General features: G+C 44.1%; 1 protein-coding gene across 1 annotated transcript in view; it reads right to left on the reverse strand.

Annotated features, from left to right (window-relative positions):
- The window catches only part of LOC119168692 (medium-chain acyl-CoA ligase ACSF2, mitochondrial-like), a 178,254-nt gene that overhangs the window by 81,962 nt on the left and 69,174 nt on the right, over nt 1–27,118 (reverse strand). The window contains exons 7-10 of the mRNA XM_075865951.1: nt 18,623–18,728; nt 7,103–7,195; nt 6,549–6,697; nt 5,447–5,538 (exon numbers count right to left, since the gene is read on the reverse strand). Coding sequence (XP_075722066.1) covers nt 5,447–5,538; nt 6,549–6,697; nt 7,103–7,195; nt 18,623–18,728 — 440 coding nt within the window. The remainder of the gene's footprint in view (nt 1–5,446; nt 5,539–6,548; nt 6,698–7,102; nt 7,196–18,622; nt 18,729–27,118) is intronic.

Raw genomic sequence — 27,118 nt, forward strand, 5'->3', positions numbered from 1 at the left:
GCAAAAGTACAGCGTCTCGTACAGTATCTCGTGCCGGGTTTGCGAGCCCCATTCCACGATGTGACTGCCACACACTTATTGTGGACTAGCATAGGTCCACCATTAGGTCCTCGTCGTCCCCTCCGTGCAGCGCTTTCTGTGTCCTTTTTCTTATCGTCCTCGGCTAGGTGTTGCGCTGTGGTTCACCATGCATCGCCATCTCGGCCATGTTTTACGTTAGTGAAACAGTCATGTAATGACGTGATCATGGGACACCACGTCATGTGACGTCAAATTTGGGAGATCCACAAGGTCATGATGGTGTTATGCCGTGACGAGTTTTACACTGGTCATGTCGACGGTGCCGACAGTTCATTTTCGCGCTTGCAGAGGCACCTTAGGAAGGAAGGAAGAGAAAAGGAAGGAAAGGCAGGAAGGCCAACCAAACAGGTGCCCGGTGTACTGTAGTGCGCTAGGGAAAGAGGAATGGATGATTAAAAGATAGTGCGAGAAACATAAGGAAGCAAACAAAATACACTATTGCGTTCCATAGTACTGAACGTAGGATCTTGACCACATCACGTTGCAGTGTAAATAGTCTAGTAAATGTGCCTGCGCATACGCACTGGACACAAAGCTTCAAGTAGCCGTTGCACGTGCTAAATGTACGGTGATTTGCGATTGCAATGAACATATGAAGTATGTATAGGAGTGGCTGAGAAACTAGGACAATTGCTTTGTCTTCTTTAGACAACTGTACTCACGCTGATTCTGCATTCGCTGTTGCTGATGCGCACTGTGCTCAGCACGACGCTTCAACTTAGGCGACGAAGGCCACGCAGCGTCAACAGTGTTCGTGCCTACCTGGATGTTGCCATTTACAGTGATTGTTACCCACACTTTGGACGTTGGTTTCAACAATATAGGTCTATTGGAGTTCGCGCAGGCCGGGGAGGGTCTGGCTGTCAAGGGTGTCAGTAAAGCAGGGCGTTCAAGAGGCACTGTATATAGTCGAAGTGGCATTGCTTTTTTTTTATAATCTTCGGCGTCGATGTTGCTGCTTTTTGATGGTTGCAGCAGACTCACTATGTGATGACGTATATTATCTTGCCATTTGTTTCAGTTTAGTAACTTCCCTCTTTATTTTTGGGCACTCTGTAGGAAAGGCATCGTGGGATTAATACAATTGGAACGCTTTAAGACACCAGCTATACAATTGTCGGTGCAATGGGCTTTGGACTTAATAAACAATTCTGAGGGGACCTAAATTCATACAGTTGAAGTATCGTAATGGTTTCGGCACAAAAGGCCTGGCCGAATGATGGAAGTGGTCCACGTTTACGTAGGAAAGTAGAGAGTCATAACGTACTGCACGACAAAAGAACGAAAACACAAAGCAGAGAAAAAGGACAGACAAGCGCAGACTATCAACTGATGCTTTATTGCAAAACTGAGTCATTTTATAAAGGCAATATAATTCTCCTCCTTCTTTTCCCTTCCTTGATTTTTATTTTTCCCTTTACGTATTGCCTTGGTATTGCAACAAAGCTTCAGTTGATATCTGTGCTTGTCTGTCCTTTTTTTATACTTCATGTTTCCGTTCGTTTTTTGTGCAGTACATTATGGCTTAGTACCAACTTGCCCAACTAGCCATTTTTCTGAGGTAGGGAGCTTCAAATATATTTTTACGCAGCTGGTGGCACGCAAACCAGCAACCTTGGCAATAATGGTAGCTTCGTTAGCTGATTTGACTAGGTTTCACAAGTCGGAACAAGGAAATGCGGCGTCAGCATCGTAGATGACGTCAGTGATAATCTTAGAGCTTACTGAAATGTATATTGAAGCGAACGTTCATTCCATCCAGCACTCCGACATTTTGTAGTGTATTTATTGGGATTGAATGCAAAACGTCAATTGTCATGATAGTTCCACTGGGGTGGGGATGATTTCATCTGGCACCAGCCCATCGAGCAGCACTGACACAGGTTATTCGTTAAGGCACTTCACGTCGCCGTTCACGTCAACAGGAATTAAAATTCCGGTGTTGGCCTCGGGCCTTCGCGGCACTCTTTCATTCAGTGTGTTCTGAGACACAGAGGTCCAAGTGTAACGTCTTTTCGCCTTTCGGCTCGTTACAAGATGGAAATCCTCATCAGATGGCACCTGTCAGTAGCACTTCACCTGTGAGTGCTTAGACTTCAGGGTCCTCACTGTAGCAGTAAAGGCCCGTCTGCTTCCTGGAAGCGACCGCCACGGACGTCACAGGACCTCGCAGATGTCGAAACTGGTCCATGTTAACCGCCAATTAACGAAGTGGTAGGCGTCACGAGGGCAACATAATGTTACGTAAAAATGACACGAGGTGTGTCTATTTAGAATCTATATTGAAGCTGATGCGTATAGTGTCAACTATGATGGAGGACAGCACGCACAACCGACAGACCACTTCTCGTTGTCGTCTTCGGACCACTGATATGTCAGCTACGTAGCATTACCCCCCGGCGGTAAAACGCCGTCTCGGTGCACATTAACGACGGTCTTCAGTAGGCAGGTGGTAAGGTTTTAGCCTGCTGAAGTGCACAAAATTACTGGGAGTGGTTGCAGGCAGGCTTGGGGTCTCAGATGCAGGAATGATCTCATAGGTGACGTCGGTTACCCAGTGAATGATACGGTAAGGACCCATGTAGCGAGACAACAACTTCTTAGATAAGCCAACTCGACGAACTGAGCATAACAGGAGAACAAGAGAACCGGGTGAGAAGCGAACGTCAACATGCCGGCTGTCGTTGGTGGCTTTATGGGTGGCTTGCGCAGCTTGAAGTCTAGAGCGGGTGACCTGACGTGCGTGGTCGGTATGAGCATTAGCGTTGCGTGCATATTCGGTTGACGGCGTTGTAGTGGTTGGAATTAGGGTGTCGAGTGGTAACGTGGATCACGGCCATAGAGCAAATAGAAGGGTGAATAACCAGTGATGTCGTGGAGTGAAGAATTGTAGTGAAGCTCACTCAGTGTCCTTTTTCATGCTGACTCTCAGAGACTGCAGCGCTCTGCCTGCCGGTACCGTGCACAACTCCGGCTCGATACTGTTCAAAGAAAAAGTTGTCAAACACTTGTTATGCTAAATTTTTTGCCTACGCCTCATGTAAAACTCCTAAACTGGGGCCTTTGAGAGAGCAGAATAATATAAAAAATAAATAAATTTAATTATATACCATTTCTCATATGTCCCTGTTTCAATGTCGCAGTGCTTACGACCCTAGTGAGAGTAAAATTGTTTCAGAAAGCTCAACCCCTGGCTTTTGGTAAAAAGGTGTCAGAAAACCATGCCTTAAAGTCTGATACTTGCGACATTCTGTGACAAAGTGCTCTATGTTTTTTTTGCTTGTTTACGATAGTACCAGTGAGGGGAACGAATAAAGCAATATTTGTGTAGGTAAAAGTTTGAAGGGCAGATTCTGCATTGTAATTTAGAAATTGTCACTTAAGATTGTCTTGTTGCACGCCATCAGCTATACCACTGAAATTAAGGTGCTGAAAATTTAAGTTATTCAGAGCAAAAGAGCTGGTGTGTTCTCGCTGTGCACGAAAATTTTACAATTGCGTCATTGTATTTAGACACCAGGTTCTTAAAATGTACAGGACGTGGCTCTGTATTGATGCTTCCGCCAGTGTGTCCGCTGCTTCATTTTATGTTAGTCTAGTGTGACCTGGCACCTAAGCTAAATGGACCACACTTGAACAGCATACTGCTATGCAGAATTCCTATCGTCGTCATCATCGTGAGGCGCGTAAGGCTTTCACTTAAGATTTGAATAGGATGACTACGAAATGTACGGGGAGAATTGGTACCTATCTTTGAATTAGTTAAGGATTTGTTCTTAAGCAACGTGCAGTAAACCAGTCATAATCATAGTTCCCTCGTTTTGCCACTGCTTAAGCAATGTCTCATGTCAGCTGCAGTGTTAAATAAAACGTTGTTCTACCGCGTTCTATTAGACTCTTGGAGTTACATCAGTGTTTATGTGAACTGATGGCCTAGCTGGTGAGCCAATAAACCACAGGAGCATGTTGGTGATACCGTATGTGTTTGCCGTTTCGCACCATTTGCGAAATATAATGCCGAAATGCTGTGTTGACGTGGTGTTCACGGTACTACTGTGATTGTCCTGCCTGCGCAAAGAGGTGAATGGTGCTAAGAAGCACCCACACTCGTGCGAAGTTAGCCACGACCCTACGTCGCATGCACGAAAGAGAGCATCTACAAGACGCTATTGACCTGTAACAAGGTTAACATTGGTCAGACGGGCAGCTCCTTAAAGACACAGTAAAGGGAAAACAACCGTCACGTCTCGGCTAAGATAGTGGGCATTTTTGTTTTCTGTTCTAATGATTGTGACAGCGTTCCCACTATAACGACTACGGAGGTCATGCGTAGGGAGCGCAACAAGAAAAAGAGAGGAATTATCCAATGAATAAAAATTGACAAGTGGAAAGGTAAATAAGTCAGTTGCCACTCGGTATCATTCTCTAAAAAGCGCGCCAATACTTCGGTATGTAACCACATTCTCTTGTTGCAACTCCTTATCAGCACTATTGTTTGTTGGTGCTTCTAAGTGTGTTCTTTTTGTTTTGTTATCTTCATCGCTTTTCCCTTCTCTCAGTGAGCATGTGCGTGTTTTCATATATAGGTAGGGTCTTCCGAAAATAAATCATCAGTTGCAGTACCCTGCTTGTGTTTGCGTGTGTGTGTGTTTTGTGTCCTGTGTGCTGCTTTTTCAAAAATCAAGTACATCAGTGTGATTTATACCTATTGCGATAGAATAAAAATTAATTCACGAGTACTTCCATAATGTTGGACAGCGCATATAATTGAGTGGTTCAAAAGCAATTGTAGTTTATAGCCGGAAGAATAGGCGCGCGCACGGGAAAAGAAAGGGCTGAGGAGTGGGGTGGAAAGTCTGCCCCGTACAATGACTAAATAGAAAAAGGCGGTGCTGCGACATACATGCGCCCCCCACTAAGAGGGAACGCTATGACCTTATGCCTGTCTTACGAAGGAAGCAATGCAGGCTTGTTTGTCTGTGATGGTTCTTGGATGTTGGTGCAAAAAGACCAGCACTAAGCACTAAGATAAAAAACTAAAGAAACAGAGGCGGCCATACCCAAGAAACGTGCTTTATGAATGAAATAGTTCACACGGTGTCAGAGGTAAGCTCCGTGTAACAATGCCAGAGCTTTAATGCCGACACTGCTCTCGGGACAGACCTGTCTATCCTGAAAAAAGCTTTACATTTTGGTTTGTGAAAAGTGACTTTTTCAAAGTTTCAATTTTTCCTGGCTTTAGTTTTGTATTAACGTAGGTTAAGTGGAAGCCTTGTCAGAAACTAATTCAGTGCATCGACGTGCTAAAACTAGCAGCGTCAGTTTATTTTCAAATAGAGTGGAAAATGACGAAAGGAACATTTACCCCTTTTTAGCGAAGAAAGGTCGTAGTTCTTGAGCAGCGAGCTTTTTATCATATCCACGTACATTGTGGGGGATCCGCAAATGTCTGTACATCTGAAGGAAAAAGAAAACGTGTTGCCATCAAGTGCATCAGGTTAGTCTCTTATGAACACACACCTATCTGCAAGTAAATGAAGGATACTTGTGTTTACTCAACTTGTCCTTATGCAGTGTCCAAAGGACAGTAGATGTGCGCCATTTAACTTTTTAAATGCGAAGCATTTTCTCACGGAGCAAAATACTCTGATCACCTCTATCTGCACCTCTCTATCTACCAGCCACCAATGTTCAGGTGCTCACGGTGTTGCTTCCTTAAAGGGCCACTTACTGTATAACTGTACGTGGTAAATAAACTAAACTCAAACTCAAATTAAATGATGAACCGGTTTAGACTGAGAAAATTTACTCTGAGAATGAGAATGCTGTCAACTCCAACTTAACAAGTTTATCTTTAGACCAGAAAGTCAAGTTCAAAGTACTGTTTTTAAATATTGCGACCAAATCTCCATGCAAGAAACATTGGTTTTAAAAGTGTATTTGAGGTACTTTCGTGACCCTGGCCCGACAAGATATTGTGAAACTTGGTATGTCAAGTCAAGTGACTCTTTAGAAGTCAATGCACCGAACTTTACTCATTTGGAACTATGCGGGCCCCTGTATAGACGCCGTCATGCGCATACGACAAACAGTGTTTTGTGAGGGAACTTGAAGGTGGCGTAGCCACGCGCATTTTCTTTTTGCCAATTTATAGCTTACCAAGCGTCTACACTTGGCAAAGGAGGGGATTCTGGAATTTTCAACATGTAGTTTACTGATAACAGGAAAAGCGTTTTTCTCTTAAGTGTTTCTTTATCATTGTAAGATCCAAGAGAGGCACAAAATCGCCAAAAGTGGCGCAGATCAACGTTACTAGAACCAGGTTCCAGTAACGTGCGCAGACTGTGCGATGAACATGGCTTCACGTCACAAAAAATTCCGGCAGATTCCAGTCATTCCCTGAGCATGTTCGGTAGGAACAGCTTGGGAAACTTGTCGGTCAATGTAGGAAATGACTGCAGCTGTACCTGTGCTCTTGTATGGCCTTGAACATAGCAGTTAGGTCGTAGCTGGGCGTTGGTACTATCGTCTTGATACCGGGTATTAAAGTCCGACCGAGAACAACGCTAAGCCCGTACACATGAAAGAATGGGAGAGGAACGCACATCACCATATCCTGAATGAGAAAGAGAAAAAGAGATGGAAAAAGTCAGCCTTGAATTTCTAAAGGTTGTGAAGCCCGTGCAATTAGGATTGAAGTGCTGAACAGAATATTCATGCATTGGAACGGTGGCAGTGGCGTTGCACTGTAAGTACCACACACGGAACAAATATTTTAGCTCTAGTTGGTTCTCACTAACCATGGTGGGAAGAAGCATGACCAAACAGTACGCGCAAACTATCTCTGTTTTTTCATTATTTTTCTCCCAGCTTTATGATGTTCCATGTTGGGGTCTATCAAGAACCTAAGCACCGGAAGTTTTGTCGGTAAAAGCACACATTGCTAAATGTTTGTAATAAAGTGAATGAAATAAAATTATCTTTAACGTGTACCTGATGCTGCACACATTCAAACGGTTACCTCAGTCATGTTCGATTTGTAGTGGAATGCAATGACGTTGTTGACGAAGTTGTGATGACTAATCGTGGCAGCCTTCGGAGTACCGGTGGTTCCCTGCATAAATGAGCATAGACGGTTGGGCTACGAGTAAGATGGATTGCTTTAGGCAGCAGCGGCAAAGGGACACAGGCCTTTGAGAAAGCGCAATGCTTCGCTAATACATTGTCGTCACCATTTTTATACCTTGTATATCATATTGATATCTCAGAAAAAAAAAATGAAGTCCACTCAGGCGAACTAAAGAAATATATTTTGCCCTGAGTACTCACTCGGATTCAATTCTACGAACATATTACAAAACCGCAATCACTCAAAGTTATACTCACGGCTTCATCTAAGTCTTTATGAGCCTGAGTGATCTGACTCTGAAGTCCGTTGGAGTAAAGTTTGTTATGAAATAGTCACTCACGGTAAACAAAACATTGAAGTGAATTTCGCTAGCGCTTCGTAGTTAGAAACGTTGAATAGTCTCTATTCTTATAAACATGTGTATTAGAAAACCCCACACGTACCCCTAAGGCATAGTCTTCAGTTGAAGCATAACAAGTACCGCCATTTGCACGGCAAAAATAGGAAGACTCCTAAGCTTCGAGTTCAGTAGTTCAACGCGATAGCCATATCTTCTACCTAGTGCATACTTTAACCACTTTGTACATAATCAATCAGTGTTTATGAAAAGAACCTAATTAAATGTGGTAACAAAGCATTTAGGCCATTAGCCTGTATGGCTAGTTACTGATCCATTATAATACATGAATATTTTTAGATGTCAGAAGCAGAGGAGCACATGATATGATTGTGAATCTTTATTCAAATTCAATGATTGAGTAGCTTGACAGGTATATTTCATATAAGAAAACGCACATGACAATAAATACGAGATTGCTGCTAAGTCCTAAGTACACAATAAGGAAGGACTAATGCGTACATTGTGTAGAGAGTACAAGAGACGGGGCACTGGACAAGAATGGAAAAAAAATATTTGCATATGGTTGCGTTGAAAGGTAAATAACAGTCTAACTACGAACAGAACAACAAAGAAAAAAAGCAAGAAAGGGAGAAATATGTACCAGGTGAAACAAAAAAATATGGACGTAATCTTCACTGTGGTCAAGAACATGACTGATTGACAAAATGTATTTTGTAAGCCAAATAACTTGGCGGGCAAGTTTCACTTGATTTCGAATTGTGTTCCAGATCTTAGCACCAGTGAACTGAATTAACCATTCGCCATATACATTCCTACAATTCGGAAGGTTAAAGTTGCCATTTCCTGCATGTCTTGTGTTGCGGGTGGGTGCAGAAAACTTACTCACATGTAGTGCAAAGTTGGTGTTAATGATTGAATTTATCAATACCGCAGTTTTATAACTTCGTTGAGACGTGATAAGGCACTATCCGAGTAAAGGAAAACAGATCCGAGCTTGTGGTAGAAGAAGATGTAATGACTTGTAGGGCGCGTTTATGTAACCACGCGATTGGTTGGATGTACGTTGGATCAGCGAAGCACCATATTTCGCTATAATAACTGATTTGACAGTGAAATATAGAGAAGTATAACGATCGGAGCACGTTAAATGGAAAGGAACACTTGGCTTTAATGAGCATGAAGCATGCGAAAGCGAGCTTTTTGGATATGTAGTTAATCTTATTGTTTCAATTCATGTTTTTATCTATTTGAGTACTGTTAGCCCTTCAAGCTATGAACTTTTAATCTTTGTCAGACACTTTCTTAGTACGTATTTTAATAATAGTTATAGTCTCAGAAGACCACTAGCAAAAAATTGACTCAGTATGGTAGTATTTCTGACTTCACAGCCATGACATCAAATTATGTTATCATGATCCTGTAGGCATGAATTTGGAAAAAAAAAGCCGAATTCGTTTCTGCTGTGTCCTAGAGTGGACAAAATCTGAACAAACGTAGTATTTGAAAGTGTTGAAGCTCCTAAACCGACTTCAAGACTTCAACACGAAAGTGCCGCCTACCCGCCTCTGCTTGCCCACGTCATTGTCACCAACAACCTCGGTCCAGATTCTTCTTCGTTACGGCTTCATATTCCGTAAAAATGATACATGGGTTCCTGACCTTTATTTTCTTTCTTAAGTTTTCTCTTTTGTTTATGTATGAGACTTCATTAAAAAAATTAAGCTGAACCCTTTTCGTAAGACTCCAAAATTCTGCTCCGTAGGCAAGTACCAGCAAAGTGCAGCTATTATATACCTTCATCTCGAGGGATTGTGCTAATCTACCAGTCAATATTTGAGAGTGCATGCCGAATCTGCTCCACCCCATTGTTATTCTATTAGCTACTTCAATCTCCTGGTTCGGCTGCGCGCTCACTACCTCTCCTGAATATAGACGCACTCTTTTAAAACTTCAGGTGCACTGCTACATATATCGAAGTGCTCTTTCTTTTCGATGTTTTTGTACGTTACTTTCTTTTCTGCAGATAAATTTTGGGACTTACCTTTCTGTTCTCCCTGTTCAATTGCGTATTCGTTAATGGCGTTTCGCCCCTGAGTTAACGCAGGTTACTAAGGTAGTCTCCAATAACTGTTATCTTTATTTCTTACCATTATGGGCTTTTGAAAACCTCCTTCAAGCAAGGGAAAAACAGCGTTGGGAAGATTGTATCCCCTCGTCTAACACCTTTATTGATTCGCATTGTGTCGCGTTTTTTAAGGAGCACTATGGTGGCAGTGGATCATTTGTAGATTTCCTCCAGGGTGTTTGTATATGTTTCGTCGACGCCGTGATTCCGCATTGTCTGCATTACTGTTGATATTTCTACTGAATCAAATGCCTTCTCGCAATTTATGAAGGCCATGTATAGTGGTTGGCTGTATTCTGACCATTTGTCTATAACCTGATTGATAGTATAAATGTGGTTCATTGTTGAGTAGACTGTTCGAAACCCTGCTTGCTCCTTTAGTTGACTGAATTCTAATGTTTTCTGAACTCTGTTAGCAATTACCTTCATAAATAGCTTGTATACTACGGAGAACAAGCTGATTGGCCTGCGATTCTGCAAATCCTTGTCAACTCTTTTCCTGTGTATTAAAATGACTCCGCGCTTTCGGTCTTACCTATATTGACGCACATTTACAGTCGTCAGCGGCCATCGCTCATTTTGTTGGCTCGTCAACCATCGGGATCCTCGCGGCCGTCTAGCGCGCTGGGCACTTCAACTCCAAGAGTGTAGCTCAACAGTTTCATATAAAAGCAGTTGACGACACGCCGACGCAGATTGCCTTTCGCGCTTGCCACTGAACACTACAGAGTGTGACGCTGATAACCTCGACCACCTCGTAGCCTCTGTGTCACCAAAGCTTCCCGACCTCAGTACTTTCAAAGACGAACAGTGAAAGGACACCAGACTATCGTCGCTCTGTACAGCTACAGCATGCCATTTCTGCGTACGCAACGGACTCCTGTATAAGAAGAACTTTTCGAGCACTGGCACACGTTTTCTCTTGTTGGTGCCGGAAAGCCTTCGGCCAGTGATTTTAAGTGCTATGCACAACGATCCTACGTCCAGATATTTATGTTCTGCGCACATGGTTTACCGTACCAAGGAACGATTTTATTGGCCGGGAATGCGACAGTCCGTCGAGATGTATGTGGCCAGCTGCACACAGTGTTAACGCCACAAACGCCCATCTACTGCTCCGGCTAGTCTTCTACAGCCCCTGCCACCTTGAAACACACCTATAAAAGTAGCCATTGGCCTCGTTGGCCCTTTTCTAAAGTCGGCTAAGGGCAATCGCTGGGTAACTGTACGCGTCGTTTACCTCACACTGTACTGCGAGAGCGAGACGATGGTCATGCCAACCGGAACCGCCAGTGACGTCTCTGTATTCCTGCTGCAGTACGTTATCGTCCCACATAGCCCATGTCAAGTGATCATCAGTGATTTTGGATGAGAATTTACGGCAGATATATTTGAAGGGCTGCTTCGATTGTGTGAGTTCCAGTTTCGTCAATCGCCGCCATACCACCCACAAACAAATGGGCTCACGGAGTGTACCAACCGAACAATTCTAAACATGCTCTTATGTATGGGGCATCCGACCAAAAGATCTGAGACGACGTGATATCATTTATAACGTACGTGCTCAACACAGCTCAGAACGAGAGAACAGGCTATAGTCGCCCCCCCTCCCTTTTTTTTTATGTACGTGCACGACCGCCACGGCACACACTCGACACATTTTTGCCATTCTCGTTGCACGAGCACGAGCGCAAGGCAGGGGATTTCGGTGCACGAGCACCGAAATCCCCTGCCTTGCGAAGGAGTTGCGTCGTATTGCTCATTAACACACTTTGGCATCACATCACAAAAGCGCTTGAGGTGTACCCTTCTTCTCCGTGTCTTTTTCGCGCCATATTCACGCTGTAAAAGATTATTTCAGCATTATTCTTAGAATATGGCACCCTCCCCGTCAGCAGACACTTCGTAAGCACGGCGGCGAGTTTTTCTGACACAATCTGTCTTTCGTCTTTCAGCAGATTCCATGTTCCCTGATCCTCACCAACCTTGCCTTTTTGCATTCTGTCGTCATTTGTCATTACTGGTGGGATGTCTTGTGGGTTACTTCTAGTTCTTACACTATGTTCATGTTTGCCCTGGCTACTGTACGGATTTCTGCTATTTCATACAACTTTGAAAACACTGCCACTTCTATTTTGTCAGTTGTGTTTGAGGCTTTCATGCTTTGATGTTTCTTGATGAGATTCTTCGTCTACTGGGAGAGCTTGCCAGTGTATTGTCTAAGTACCCTACCTTCAACTTCTACTGCATATTCTGTAATGATACTCGTAAGATTATCATTCATTGTGTCAGCGCTAAGGCTGGTTTCTTCAATAGGAGCTGAATATCTGTTCTGAAGCGAGAGACTGAATTCCCGTGCTTTCCTTCTAAGTGCCAGCTCATTCAATGGCTTTTATTATATCAGTTTCCGTCGTTCCTTCTTCGAGTCTAGGCAAAATCGAGACCTTACCATTCTATGGTAACTGCATCGTACCTTGCCAAGCACTTCCGCATCCTGCACAATGCCTAGGTGTGCAATCAGTATAAGGTCTATTGTGTTCTTACTTTCGCCTTAAGGGCTCCTCCATGTCTGTTTACGGCTCCCTTATTTTCGGTAGAATATATTCAAGACCCGTAAGTTTCTGCCTTTGGCGAATACTACTAATAACTGCCCTCTGGCATTTATAGTACCGATGCCACGATCTCATACTGCCTGATCTCTAGCCTGCTTCTTCCCTACCTTGGCATTGAAGTCGCCCATCAGTATAGTATACTGTGTTTTTACCTTATTCATTGCCGATTCAGCGTCTTTATAGAAGCTTTCAGCTGAAACGTTATCACGGCTTGATGCAGGCACGTAAGCTTGTACCACGTTCATCTTGTATCTCTTATTGAGTTCAATTAGAATAACTGTCATCCTTTCATAATGATATAGTATTCCTCTATGTTACCAGCTATATTTGTATTGATAAGGTATCCCAACGTAGTTCGATTCTGTCAGCCAAGTCGGGATAGCTAAGAACGTACCCATTCCGTGGCACTATATAGGCCCCATCTGCCCTAACCTCATGGAACCAATTATATTATAATAACACCCCCTGGCTCCTCGAGTAGTACAGCTAGGCTTGCCTCACTAGGTAAGGTTCTAGCGTGAAACGTTGCCAAGTTGAGGTTCCAATGGCGGCCTGTCCAGACCCAGAGGTTCTTAGCAGCCTCTGCTGCGCTGCAGATCTGACCACCACGGTGGTCAGCTGCTTCACAGCCACTGCAGACTTGGGGCCGAGCGTAAATTAGCATGTCTATGGTGGAAGTGGTGGCCAGATACTGCACCAGCGTGGCGAACCCTTCTCTGGTGTGGGGGTGTGTTACCGGTGTACTTACCGGCGAGGCCACACCCCCATGCCTTTTATGCAATTCTATGATCACGCAGATAACCTTTTTTTGCATTGCGTGGCCGGCTCTAAACAATGAAGTCTTTACAACAATTACACGTATTACTTTTGTATTACATGTTGTATTGTGAAGGTTGTACGCAGAACTGGTGTTTGTAAAGCCAGAAAGTTCGTTTCATTGATTCCGAGCAGGGGGTGTTACTTTCACGGGACTTCCAAGCAGATGCGTGGCTGTGTGATTCTATACTTATTTATTTTTTATTTCTTTTATACTGTCAAACTTGTGCTTGGGGTCATTAGAGGGAGGGTGTCACTGTATACTTAGTATTCACACAATGAAGCAGTTTCCAATATCACTTAGGATGAACAGATGAAGAATCATCATCAGGAAAAGAAGAAACAAACAGCATTGACAATGGCAATTCAAAATCGAGAAACAATTGCTGGCAACAGAAGTTAGCAACTGTCACTGCAGAGAAAGCTGCCTAACGCATATTTTAAAGTTGACTGACGTCGTTTGTTGCACAACTAAATTAGATAAGCTATTTCACATTTCTATTGCGTCTGGAAAAAAGGAGTGGCGGAAAGCATTCGTGCGTGTGAAATAGGGTAGAATAGCTCTGCTATTATTAAGACGATTTCATCGCCTTTAGTTGGCTGAATATAGAAACCATTGTTTATTTTTGTTTGCCTACATATATTCTTAAAAAAAATTGGAGGCGTGGTATGCGTCTATAATATTCTCAATAATCAAGCTCATGGGCCTCTAACAAGGCCGTGACAGAGTGTGTGCGACGGTATTTAATACATACTGAACGGACTGCTAATTTAGTATTTTCTCAGTGTTATTGCTCAAAACATTCTGGTGAGGGGACCAGACAATACTAGCGTACTCGAAGGCTGGTTTTATGAATGTTTTGTAAGCAGTTAATTTCACGTCTGGTGTGGTATGTTCCAGCTTTTTCGTGAGGAAATAAAGTTTTTTTATTCACCTTAGAAATGATGTTGTATATATGAGAGTGCCACTGTAATGTGTGGATGATACTAATTCCTAGGTATTTGAAACAAGAGGCATTATTTAAAGGTTGATTTCACATGTGTTACATGAAAGACAGTTCCCGCCCACATTAGTGGATATGCGTGATTGTGGTCTTGCCGTATTTTATTTCCATGTCCCACGTTTTGTACCACTCATCTAATGCCTGCAAGTGCCTGTTCATATCAATTTTCTCGCCTACATAAGTCACTGAGAAATAAATCAAGCACTCATCTGCAGACAGTTTCAATTTCTAGGCGTCTTACCTATTGAACATATATCATTAACAAATGTCAGAAAAAAATAAATTGGTCCTACAACAGACCCTTGGGGTACGTCTGAGTACATGCGTAGTGGTCTTGATGTATTGTTTTCAATTCTTATAACCCATTGACACATTGATAAATAAGCTCCTATCCCTTTTTTAACATTCCTCGCTTATACCCAACCTTTCAAGCTTAAAAAGTAACTTACGGCGCGAAACCTGAAAGTTTTCCTGAAATCCACACAAATTAGATCAGTCTGCATGTGAGCATTGACACTTTTATAGAAATTGTGGAACGTTTCTGGCCATTTTTTGACCATTGAAAGTGCGTGTCGAAACCCATGCTGGTCAGAACAAAGTAACTTGTTAGAATTATGAAAACAAAGAATGTGTTTTAGAATTACGTGTTCTAGAAAATTACGGTGAACTGACATCAAGGAAACGGGTCGGTAATTTTTTACTAATGCACGGTTACCATTTTCGAAAATCGTATTACAATTCATCTTGATAGGAAGCGCAGCCACTATTACACAGAACACACAACACAAGCGCTTAACACCGACGTAATAATGATACGTGAAGTGTAATACGTGTAGAAGTGGTGTGTGATAGTGGCTGCGCTTCCTAGAAAGATGGATCCTTACCAACTGGCCCGATACAATTGTTTATTGTATTACAATTGCATTGCACCAGTACTGTGGGAGTGATCGCGTCCTAACTGATTTTACAAATAATATTTCTAAATAAAACGAAACTCATTCGGCATATCTCTTGAGAAACTCTGTTGGTAGATTTTTTGAACCGCTTCCTTTTTTTCATTTCTAGCTCAAGCCGTAACTGAAAAACACCTTCACGATTGATAATAAAAGGCTCCATTGTGGTATTTCGTCGGTGTTGACGGATGCTTCAGTCTTATCTCCCTGGCGTATTGTGAAAACCAACTGAAAAAAAAATACGAGTAAAAGTATCGGCTAAGCCTTCAAAGTGTGGCAGCTTGGGCTAGTTCGTATGACATGACGGTAAATATAGCGCGAGAACGGAACGACGAAGTGTCCTTCTTGTCTCTGTGTCGTCGTTCTGTTCTTAGCTATAACTTTCGTTAAGTCTTCAACTTTTGTGTGAATACGCCCCTCGTGATCAATCTGCTCAATTATTTCCTTTCTCTCACTGAAGTAACGCCAAATTTTGCATGGCGAGCTTCTAAGGAAGTTAACAAGCATTTCACCAAAAAAACTTTCTTGAATTCTCCTGGGCTTCTTTCAACTTGACATTCATAGCTGCCACTTCTGTCGCTCTATCTTTCCTTTTTCTGAGTCCTAATTCGCCGTTTCATATGAATGATGCTGCGTGTTATCCAAGGATTATGTTTACGCGTTTTCCTAATGTCTCTTCATTGGGTACGACACCAACTCTGCGCAAAGCTTTTTCCTAATGTGAGTAGCAACATAGCGGTGAATGTTGCGACTTGCGTTGATCGCTATGTTTCCTCATGTGAGCAGGAACATAGCGATGAACGGAAGTCACCACATTGCTTTTAAATCTCTGCCACAATTGTTCTTCCACAAATTCGAAGCCAGATGACCACTTGAAGTCATAAAGCTGCTGTTCTAAAAAATCTAAGATGGAAGCGCCATCGGACTTTTCAAAATTATTTACTTTTACCTGAAGAAATGGTCGTTTTAAAGTGCACGCACTACTCTTTTTAACCAAGGACAACAGTCTGTGGTCGGATATTCCATTTAAGGTGCCTAGAACATAGTCTGCTATATTTTGCGAAAAGGAAACGAGCTCTATTAATAACTTCGACAAACCTGTAACCCTAGTTTGCTCACCCACAATTTGTTTCAGGCCATGATAGAAATTAATTTTCAGAAGTTTTTTAGAACTCATTGTTTCAGTCTGACCGGGCATAATACTTTGCCAGTCATTGTGTGGCAGGTTGAAGTCTCCGTTCATTATCAACCTCGTGTTCCCGTTAACATTGTCACTCAAAAAATCGTTTATTGAATCTAGAAACTGAGGCATAGACGCAGATGGTCTATATACCGAACCATTAGTGTACACTGTACCGTTAAAAGTAATCTTACACCACACAGATTCACAATCATGACATTCAATCATGGCAGCTGGCATGGAACTTTTAACAATGATAGCAGCACTACCACCTCGCGTATCTCTGTCCCATTTGAAAATCTCATACCCTGGCAGAACAATGCAATCACTACGTATTTGATCACGCAACCACGTTTCTGTCAGTAATACAACCACGTTTCTGTCAGTGGGGACTATGTGCCAGATACTCTAATTCCGTAACTTTATGGGTGATGCTGCGAGCATTTCGGACAACAATTCTCAGCTATGAGTGGGATCAGTTTTTTTAACTACCAGCAGAGCTGTCCGAGTCAAAGTAGTCATGTTGGTCATTCGCACTTGCCACTGGCGTTATATTAACTATTTTATCCTTGTCACTCCGGTATTGAAAAAGGCGGCGCTCATTTTTTTATCGTCCCTGAAGAACGTGCGACCGTTTATATTCAATTTACCTACACTATTCAGATTCTCGCCCCTTTAGCACGGGCTGGCGCTGAACTTTTGCATACCTTCTTTCTTAGTTTGACTTTTCCTGTGAGTAGTCGTTACTGACACAAAAAGAAGAACCCTTTAGTTTCTTGCAAATACGCAATACATTCTCTTTTCACGGTAATCTTTGAATTTTAAGATTACTGGTCTCACTTTTTCTTGTCTTTGTTTACCGACACATTGAATTCTTCACACCGAATTTATTTCTACTCCCAACTTCTTTGTGCCAATTTTATCGACCACTGCAGTTTGCAAGTCATCCTTGGCCTTATTCTCGGCCTAAGGACTCTCTAAAACCAGTAGATTATTTCTTCGGCTTCTGTTTTCATAATCTACTAGTTGTTCAGCTTCTTTCTGAACTTTTTCCAACCTTTCGATTTTATTTTGCATACCCTGCATGGCCATTAGATCGCTAATCACTAAGCTCTGCAACTTTTTTTCTAACGATGTTCATCTTCTCATTACATTTTTTCTGGTTATCTAAAATTTGCTGCAACAGTTCAACAGTCATGACACCCGGATTTTCTTCAACATCTCTGAAGTCAACAAAAGTAGTATTGACAACCAACAGTCTACTGTAGTACACCAATATTGCCATATAACACACAGCAAATCACCATTTGGCTTGTGATTACCTTGCCCAGCATATGCACTCTAGAATGGCAGGATTTCACCATAACTTTTACAACGACCAGCAAGACAGTATTTGAAAGAAAACATATTGAGGTTTGTCGAGGCAGCAAGAAGAATTGAATGTGTTCCTTCATGCTTAGAAAGTGTAGAAACCTTGCTTACAATGAAGAAAATTTGAGGCATGATGTTCTTTATCAGTGCATCATGGCTGTAGTAGTGTTTGTTGTGATGTTTGTCGGGTATTGTAATAGAATTATCTTGTCTCCATATGTTTGATGTGCTACCGGAAGCTAAGAAGAAAAAGACGCGTGCCTATGTGGACGGACACCTGCTTGTCACGCAGACAGCCAGGGATCTATCCGGACAAGAACGTGTAAATTTTTGTTTTTTTATTTTATTGGCGTCTTTCTCAATTTTTCGGTCACGGACAAGGTGATAACTTTTCGCTCAAAGCGACCACATCGACTTCGACGCCGGCACCGACGCCAGAATTTCTGGAAAACGACCTATTTAGCGTTATGGCAATGATGTGCAGCGCAGGTAAGCACACTTTCAGACTGTGAAAATGGTACGTCACAGTAGAGCTGTAATTGTAAAATGTAAGAGCCAGTTGTGACAGTAATTTCACGCAAAAATACGTTGGACAGAAAATGACGGAAAACGTTATACAGAATACGTTAAGAGAAACCGCAGTTGCCTCATGTTTTTATTTTATTCTCGTCTGTGGTATTACGCGCAAGACACGCTTTACAATATATTACCAACTAACCCAGCTTTTTGTCTTGTGTATTTTTTATATGTGAAAGTCGAAGAACTACAGCGTAATCAAACTACAAAATCAAGTATATCGCTGAAAATTGCCTAAAAAGCAAAGAAAAATGCACAAAGGAAACAAGCACACCTTCTTAAAACGACAATGCGAAAATTTGAAATTTATATGATTATTAAGAGTACTTTTGACGGCGAAACGACTACAACATTCGCGGGCATGGTGTTAACCATGAAACTCTGGCTCTAGGACATTTATGACTCCAAACTCACCGAGGTGAACAGAATGGTGAAAGGATCGTCCATGCCGACTTTTTCCTGGGCTTCGCGAAGTTCTATTCCTTCGCTCTGCATGAGCTCATGCAAAGGGATGCAGCCTCTGCAGTAAAAATGAAAAAAAAACACTGAGGATAACGCACTGTATTAAGCTCGCTCAGTAACAGAACGTGAATGGTAACTTTAAGTAGAGCAGCTCGCATGGCTAGTTTTTGCATACACGTCACCATGTCATTATGATGTAGTGCGGCGACGTCATAGGTCGGGAAAAATTGTGGAGCTCACTCACACTCATTCATAAGATAATTTTTTTTACGTTTCGAACTCATTCAGCCTCAGACTCATCGAACATTTTCTGAAACGGACTTACTCAGACTCACACTCACGAAACTGTTCCTCAACCGGACTCACTGGACTTATACGTGCCAGAATAATTTCACCCAGATTCATTCAGGCTCATGGAGTGATCTTTGTGTGAATTCAAGTGAGTTGACTCATGAGTGCCTTAGCCTACAATTAGCCTGCTTGGCCATGGTGTAAGTGCTTTTTAAAACCAATATATTGTCACGATTATTAGCCATCAGCAAAACAGAGGAGAACAAAGCAAGCATCACCAGCAGCAGTTTCTTGCATTTTCGAAAAAGACGACGTTGGGCGTCTGCTCTTGCGTTGTGTTCTTGTGTGCGAATACAGCCTTGCTATTTTCGTCAAAACGAAGCCTTGTGTCCTGTTCTTTTCCCCTTGTGACAAAGCTGACAGTGCTCGACTTCTACGACTGATACTCGAAACTCCTTCGTGCTGCGGCACAAATCAGACGCCGCAACGCGTTCCTTTTGTGAATACCCCTGTCCACGCTACAGTCTCGAACAGCGAGGCCTTAGTCCCGAGGATATTCCCCTCGAAATTTTCCAGCAACGCACTCCACCTAGAGAAATGGCAACTGCAGGTGCTTCACAGGTGACTTTTGAGTAGCCTCAAATTCCCGAAATATTCTATGGTGAGGCCTATGTACACGTTGAGGACTAGTTAGCCCAGTATGAGCGACTCGCCAAGGCAAACTATTGGAGCTTCGGACAAAAGCTTTAACGTGCCTATTTTGCTTTAGCGGAGAGCTCTCGTATGTGGTATGAAAACTACGAGGCAACGCTGTCTTTACGAGATGAATTTCGGCAGCAACTTCCCCGAACCTTCGTTAACTACGACCGCCGTGATTTAGCTCAGCAACTCACCGAGTCTCGCGTCCAGAAGCCGAATGACAGTGTCACCGTGTTCGCAGGAGGCATGGCCTGCCTATTTAGACGGGCTGACCCTGAGATTCCTGAAGCCAAGAAACTCCGCCATTTGATTAGAGGCGTCAAAGAACAGCTGTTTGCCGGTCTTCTTTGTAATCTAACGGACAATGTTTCCGGAATTCTTCAGTCTACAGCTATCGAGTGAGAACTGCCAAAACAGTGTCGCTAATACGATCGACCAAATGGCCCCTCAATCAGCGTCGCTGCTCTAACGGTCGACAGTGACAGTTTTCTGCGCGAGCTCATTCGTGAGGTTGTTCGTGAGGAGTTCCGCTGCTTCCTTGTGACTCTGCAAGAATATGAAATGTCTTGAGTTGAAGAAGTTGTGCGGCACAAAATCACGCAAGCATTTTCATTGCCCGAATCACTACCAGCCCAGCAATCTATTGACTATGCATCAGCCGTCCGTCGGCCGTCATCCGTCGCCAGTGCTGCAGAACTCGTTTTCACTCGCTCATTCTTACAACGCGCCAGCGGCACCAGTCTACCACCCACTGCAGCCACCACCTCCGCCACCGACGACGACGACAACGCAATATGACGCGCATACGGAAACCCCGTTCTACTCTCCGCCGAAACCTGCAACTTGGTTGCCGAGTATGCCCACCCGTCGATCATTCGTTCGCAAGACGGACTTGTGGCACAGCATCGACCACCGTCGACTCTGTTTTCATTGTAGAGAAGCTGGGCATGTTTACTGCAACCGCCCGTATCGTGAATAAAGATACTCGTCATTTGCGCCGACCTTTTCACGAGCTCATTCCGACACCCGACATGACAGCGTGCATCCGCAAGTACAGCAATCCACTCTGTGTCGTCGATACCGCTTTCTGTCACCTTCAACGAGCTCTTCGCCGAACCGTCGTAGTTACGCCGACGCTGTCCGGGGAAGGCCCCCAAGCCCTCATCGGGGAAACAAACAGCTGTGACCTTTGGAGGGAAGGTTGCCGCCCGTCGAGATGCTGCAATACATACAATACCAGCGCAATACGACGAACTATGTAACGTTACTGACACCAAAGAAAACCGTAAGCGCTGACCTAGATGTTTACGTAGACGGCCGTCCTGTGACAGCTCTAGTTGATACTGCAGGCGCAGATTTCTCTATTATGAGACGAAAACTAGAGATTGAAACTTCATGGACGGGGCCTAACATACGGATTAGGGAGCGCCAACTGGTAGCGCCGACTGGGAAGTGTACTGCCATAAATATTATCGGTGAATCAGCAATCGTTGCCACGTTCGCGATTTCGTCCGACTGCTGTAAAGACCTGATCTTGGGGATGAACTTTCTGTGTGAATACGGCGCCGTCATAGACATTCCAGACAGGTCAATTACATTTTAGGTCGCCTCTGACCAAGTTTGAAATTTGCGGTGTAGCGACCAGTGACGTAAACATCCGCGCGTCTTCGAAGTTCGATGATCACGTGACCCTTCTACCATGGTCAAGTGCTCTCGTTGCTGTAACATGCGAGTGGCCAGGCAACTTCCACCATCATCGCCGAACAAATTTGAGCATTGCTGTTCAGCCAAGGTCTATGTATTGCAAGAGCCGTTGTAAGCATCAATTTCGTACACTCGCAGGTTTTGGTTACGAAATTAAGTGCTGAGTGACGACATATTGCGAGAGGTATGACAATCGCGTACGTAGAGGAACTCACTCCTTGACTGTAGGCTCTTTGACTCTAGACAAAACCTATGTCACTGGGGCAGCACCTCTATCCTTCGGTATTGGCCCAAGTTTACTGCCCACGCACAAGCAATGCCTTCTGGAGTTGATTAATAAGTTTCAATACTGTTTTTCTTCGACGTTCAGAATTCGCCAAAAGCCGTTGACGAAATATCACGTCAGTAAAACGGCCAGACCTATACGGCAAAACCCATACCGAGTAGCTCCATGCGAACGTGAGGCCATAAAAAGTCAGCTTGGAAAATTGCCTCACAATGACGTTATTCAGCCGTCCGAAGAACTTGGGTATAGCCAGTAGTATTAGTGAAGAAAAAAGACAGCATCTTATATTTCTGCGTTGAATAACGCAAATACAATCGCGTTCTGAAAAAGGACGATTACCTAATACCTCGTATAGATGTTTCCCTATATCGACTATGCCATGCACGCTATTTCTCGTCGACGAACTTACGGAGCAGATCTTGGCAAACAGAAGCTGACGAAAGAGATCTAGAAAAATCAGCATCCTTGACACCCGATGGACTCTATCAGTTTAAAGTTCTCCTAATCGGCTTGTGCTCAGCACCGGCCACGTTTCAGTGGTTCATGTATACAGTCCTATCACACCTGAAGTCACAAACGTGTCTAGATTATTTGGACAATATCATTGCACTTTCAGCGACATTTGGCGAACACTTGAAGCGACTACACACGGTATTTCAAGCGATACGATTGGTGGGACTAACGCTTACACCAGAAAAATAGCACTTTGGCCTCGAAGAGCTTCTTTTATTGGGGCACCTTGCCAGCAGTGAAGGTGTACGGCTTGACCCAGACAAAAATAAACGATGTTGCTAGTTTTCTCACGCCATGAGACAAGGCAGTGAGACGGTTTTTAGACTTCGGCGCCTAATGCCCACGCTTCATTGAGAATGTTTTACGTATTACCTCACATTTAACACGTCTCACACGGGAAGACATCACGTTCGTGTGGGCTGAAGAGCAGCGGCGTTCAACGAGCTGCGAAAACGTATTCAAAGCCCACCAGTGCTCAGGCACTTCGACGATGACGCTCCAACGGCGGTTCACACCGACGCCAGCAATGTCGGCTTAGGAGCTGTACTCATGCAGTGGCAAGAAGGCGCCGAACGAGTAATTGATTATGCAAATAGGAATTTCTCCCTTACAGAGGAGATATACTGCACCACTGAAAAAGAGTGCCTTGCGGTGGTATGGGCGGTTATAAAGTTTCCCCAATACGCTTACAGCTGCCCATTTGAAGACATCAGCGACCGCCACTCTCTCTGCTGGTTCATGAGCTTAAAAAGCCCGTCAGGACGATTGGCGCGCTGGAGCCTTAAGCTTCAAAAATTCGATATGGATTGAGGAAGCGACTTACGGATGCCGATTCACTTCACTTCACTTCGCTTTATTACCTTAATAATTGCCCTTCTTGCGCCCCATTGAAAGACGCAAGTGCCTAAGATGAGGACGACGTGGCATTTGTAGGTGTTGTCAACACGTTTACAATCACACAACAGGAACGCGACGACCTCGAGTTGCAATCCATTATTGATTGTTTGGAAGGACGCACATCAGCTATGTCAAAGCTCTTTGCAAGAGGGCATCGTTAGGCTTGCGCAATGGAGTCTATATAAGGTGAACATTTCTCCGATCGGAAACACCTATTTACTTGTCGCCCCAACACCACTCAGGAGAGAAGTACTACAGGCATGGCATGAAGAACCGGCATCCGGTCATTAAGGTTACACACGAACACTGTGCCGAGTGAGAAAGAAGTATTACTGGCCAAGACTTATGGCAACTGTTCAACAGCACGCTCAGACTTCCCTTGACTGCCAACGTAGGAAAGTGCGAGCCGTCAAACCAGCACGGCTCCTTCGTCCAATTGATGTACCGGAAAGTCTATTCGCTCAAGTCGGAATGTATCTTCTAGGACCAATTCTAACTTCGGCTGTTGGTCGCAGATGAATAATTGTAGCCACAGACTACCTCACTCGCTACGCCGAAACCAAATTTTCGTTGTGGGGCATGACAAGTGAAGCTGGCCGGTTTTCTATTGCGAATATAGTCCTGAGGCATGACGCTCCATCTTTAGTAATAACTGTCAGGGGAACAGCATTCACAACTGAGCTGTTACGCACAGTTTTAAGCCTAAGTGAAACATATCACCGGCGAACAATGGCATACTAATCACAAATGAATGCTCTGATGGAACAGCAGAACAAAACAATTGCGGAAATGATTTGCATGTACGTAGATGCGGAACATAAAGGCTCGGATGAGATACTGCTTTATGTCACTTTTGCTTACAATAGAGCACAGCAAGGGACAACACGCCTGACACCATTCCGTCTTCTCCATGGCCGTGAAGTCTCCATCATGTTCGGCGCTACGTTTCCGCATTGAAGTGATGGCGTTGAAACAAGTGCAGACTACATAACTCAGCTTGCTGAAGAAGCCCGACAAATCACCCGAGTGCGTTCTCGTCACCACCAAGACTATGACACAAGGCGCTATAATCTTCGTCACTGACCAGTATCCTATGAGCCAGGATAGAAAGTTTGGATCTAGACCCCAGGTCGCCGTCATGACCTCTCAGATAAGCTTTAAGATAGTATTTCGGGCCGTATAAGGTCCCCCGACGTCTCAGTGATGTTAACTATGAGGTTATTCTCGATAGTTCACGTTGTTCAAGGTGTCAAAGACATGCACCAGAAGTTGCGCACGTGGTTTGGAAGAAGGCCTATTTGTGCGAATGAACCCATGGGCTGCCAGTGACTTCATACCCTGCCGCCATGGATGATGAAGTATCGGGACGATTCCTTCTTGGAAGGTAGGGTAATGTCACGACTGTTAGCCGTGAATAGAACAGAGCACAACGAAGTGAGTTTCTGGTGTTGTCGTGGCAGATGACGTTGGGCGTTTCTTCTTGCATTGTTTTTTTTTGTGTGTGAATATGGCCTTCCTATTCTTGTCCAAACGAGCCTTGTGTCCTCTTCTTTCTACGACAATATTGCCACAAGCATGTACGATGCGCTATCTTTGCTGGCGTAATTTTATGTGCCGCTTAGAAAAGACGCTGAAGAAAAGCGCAGGAAAGAAGATGATGCATTTGCTTTATTTTTGTCATGTCGCTGTTACAGACTGTTAAGAAAACGTCTCCTTGTCATTCCGTTTGCTAACCTTGGGCTGCCCTTCACCATTGAGAATATACTCTCTTTTGGTGCTTCGCTAATAGGCTCCAGCCATAGGAATGCTTTGATGCCATTTGGGGTTATGTTCATGAAACAAAACGAATGTGCCTCTAATTTTTTCTTTGTATATTTGGTATTATAGTAATATTGGGCAAATTATAAGCATAGATTTTAAACATGTTTGAAATACAGCAATTTAACTGCATATTATATACTATTTTGTCTCATCGGAATGGCAAAAAGGAATAATTGCATTCTTTCTGTTTTTACGCTTGATTTATCCTCCTGTGTTGGGATTACGAATTACCTGAAAGACCTTAAATTTATTATCCTCAATTCTTGGCCAATATTCCTGAGTGGACAAGAGGCATAGTAGAGGCATCATCGTCATCATCATCATCTGCCAGTGAGTGGACCAGCCTGACATTCGGCCGACCTCCAGCTACGGGTTTCCTATCCTTTTAAAGTAACGTTTTCTGGTGGATGTGTTGAATAACACCTTAAGTACTGCGACAAACACGAAGACCATCCCGAAATATGTAGCGACGCCTTGGAAGATCCAGATGGCCTTCGACGCAGTCGGCGGCTATTAGGATACAGCCTCAGTTCGGTCCTCTTGAACAACGCTCCTGAAACATGGCAAGTGCAGCAACGGTGACCAAGACTCTGCAGGCTCCGACACCGCCTGCTCTATGGCCTTTCAACGCCTTCCGAACCCCCGGGCCGTCCCATGGTGACCCTTCGAAGACGTTGAAAACTGGCTGGGCCAGTATGAGTGAGTCGCCGTCGCCAATGACTGGGGCAACCATCGGAAGCTCAGATACGTCTACTCCTACGTCGAGGATGCGGCAGCGGCAGGCATTTGGCGCGAGAACCTTGAAGCTGCCCTGACAACCTGGTCAGTGTTCTGCAATCAGCCACGGAACACGTATGGAAGCTTTTAACAGGAAAACAAGCAAAGCGTCTTGTTAGTTCCCGGAATCGAAGACCCAACGAAAGCGTTGCTATGTTTGTCGAGAAGATGTTTTCACTGTCCCGGCGAGCTGACTCCGCAATGACGGAAGAGAAGGTACACATCCGATGCGGGGTGTAATAGAACAGCTCTTAGTGGTACTCGTGCGCAACCCACCTTGTATCATAGCGAAATTTTTCTGTGAAGCTACAACGATGGAGTAAATTCTAAGCCAGTGGTATTCGCAGTGCAAGCGGCCAAACAACGTCACCTGCATGTCATCATCCGCGGCGACCCTCGACGTCACCACCGTCAGAGACCTCACGGAGCTTGTGCGCAGCATTGTACGCGAGGACCTGCAGAAACTTCACGCAGTGTCTTCCCAGTCCCAAGTAGCTACCCTAACTGACGTCACCCGCGCATAGGTACGGCATCCGGTAAAACCATTGGTGACGCCACCAACCGAAGCTGCTTTTCTCACGTCCGCAGGAGCAGTACGTACTCTGCGGTACGTACTCCCAAGCCCACGCTTGGAAAACTGGGCACAGTGACCTCCAGAAGTAGGGCCGCTACTGAGCGATTGGTAAAACAACCTCCCCCGACCAGTATGCTAACCTCTGACGACTTCGTTTCTCCGACATCTTTCTCCAACGACAAACTGTTTCTGCCGAAATTTATGTCCTAATCGACAATCATTGGGTCATTGCTCTAGTGAACTATGAGTGCTGAGTACTCCGTTGTCAGCGCTGAACTTGTGGCGCAACTGAGAAACGTTATTACTCCCTGGGAGCATAGATTGCCTCTCCGTTCAGTAGGAGGTCCCCTCTTGACGCCGATTGGGCGGTGCACTGCCAGATTGCAACCCGTGAGCCCACCTTCGTCGTTTTGTTCATCGTGTAGCGCGAGTGTTCTCGGAAATTCAGCGTCGGCATGAATTTTCTGCGCGAACATGAAACCGTTATTGACCTGCGGGAATTATTTGTAACGTTTTCCGATGACCATGCCCAGAGGCTGAGAGATACTGCTACGCAAGAAACAACACTTCGTATCGTCGTCGACGCCATCACCCTTCCGCCGCGAACCAGTACGTTTGTAACTTTACTGAGCGACATAGATAAGAGTGGTAAAAGTATCGCCGACGCAAACTTGTCGGTGCTATTTCTTCGGCAAATCTGCGTCGCCCGCGGAATAGGTTAGTTTAACACCGGATGACTGACCTCATAGTTACAAATTTCAGCGGAGAATACCAGCATCCGGAAATACCAGCATTTCTTCGGGGAATACCAGCAGCCGTACATGTTGACTCCATGGTGACCAATACTGTTGACGTCAATCTGAAGCTTTCGTGTAAGGAGAAGGAG

This window comes from Rhipicephalus microplus, chromosome 6 (assembly GCF_043290135.1).
Source record: "Rhipicephalus microplus isolate Deutch F79 chromosome 6, USDA_Rmic, whole genome shotgun sequence".
NCBI classification, from domain to species: domain Eukaryota; kingdom Metazoa; phylum Arthropoda; class Arachnida; order Ixodida; family Ixodidae; genus Rhipicephalus; species Rhipicephalus microplus.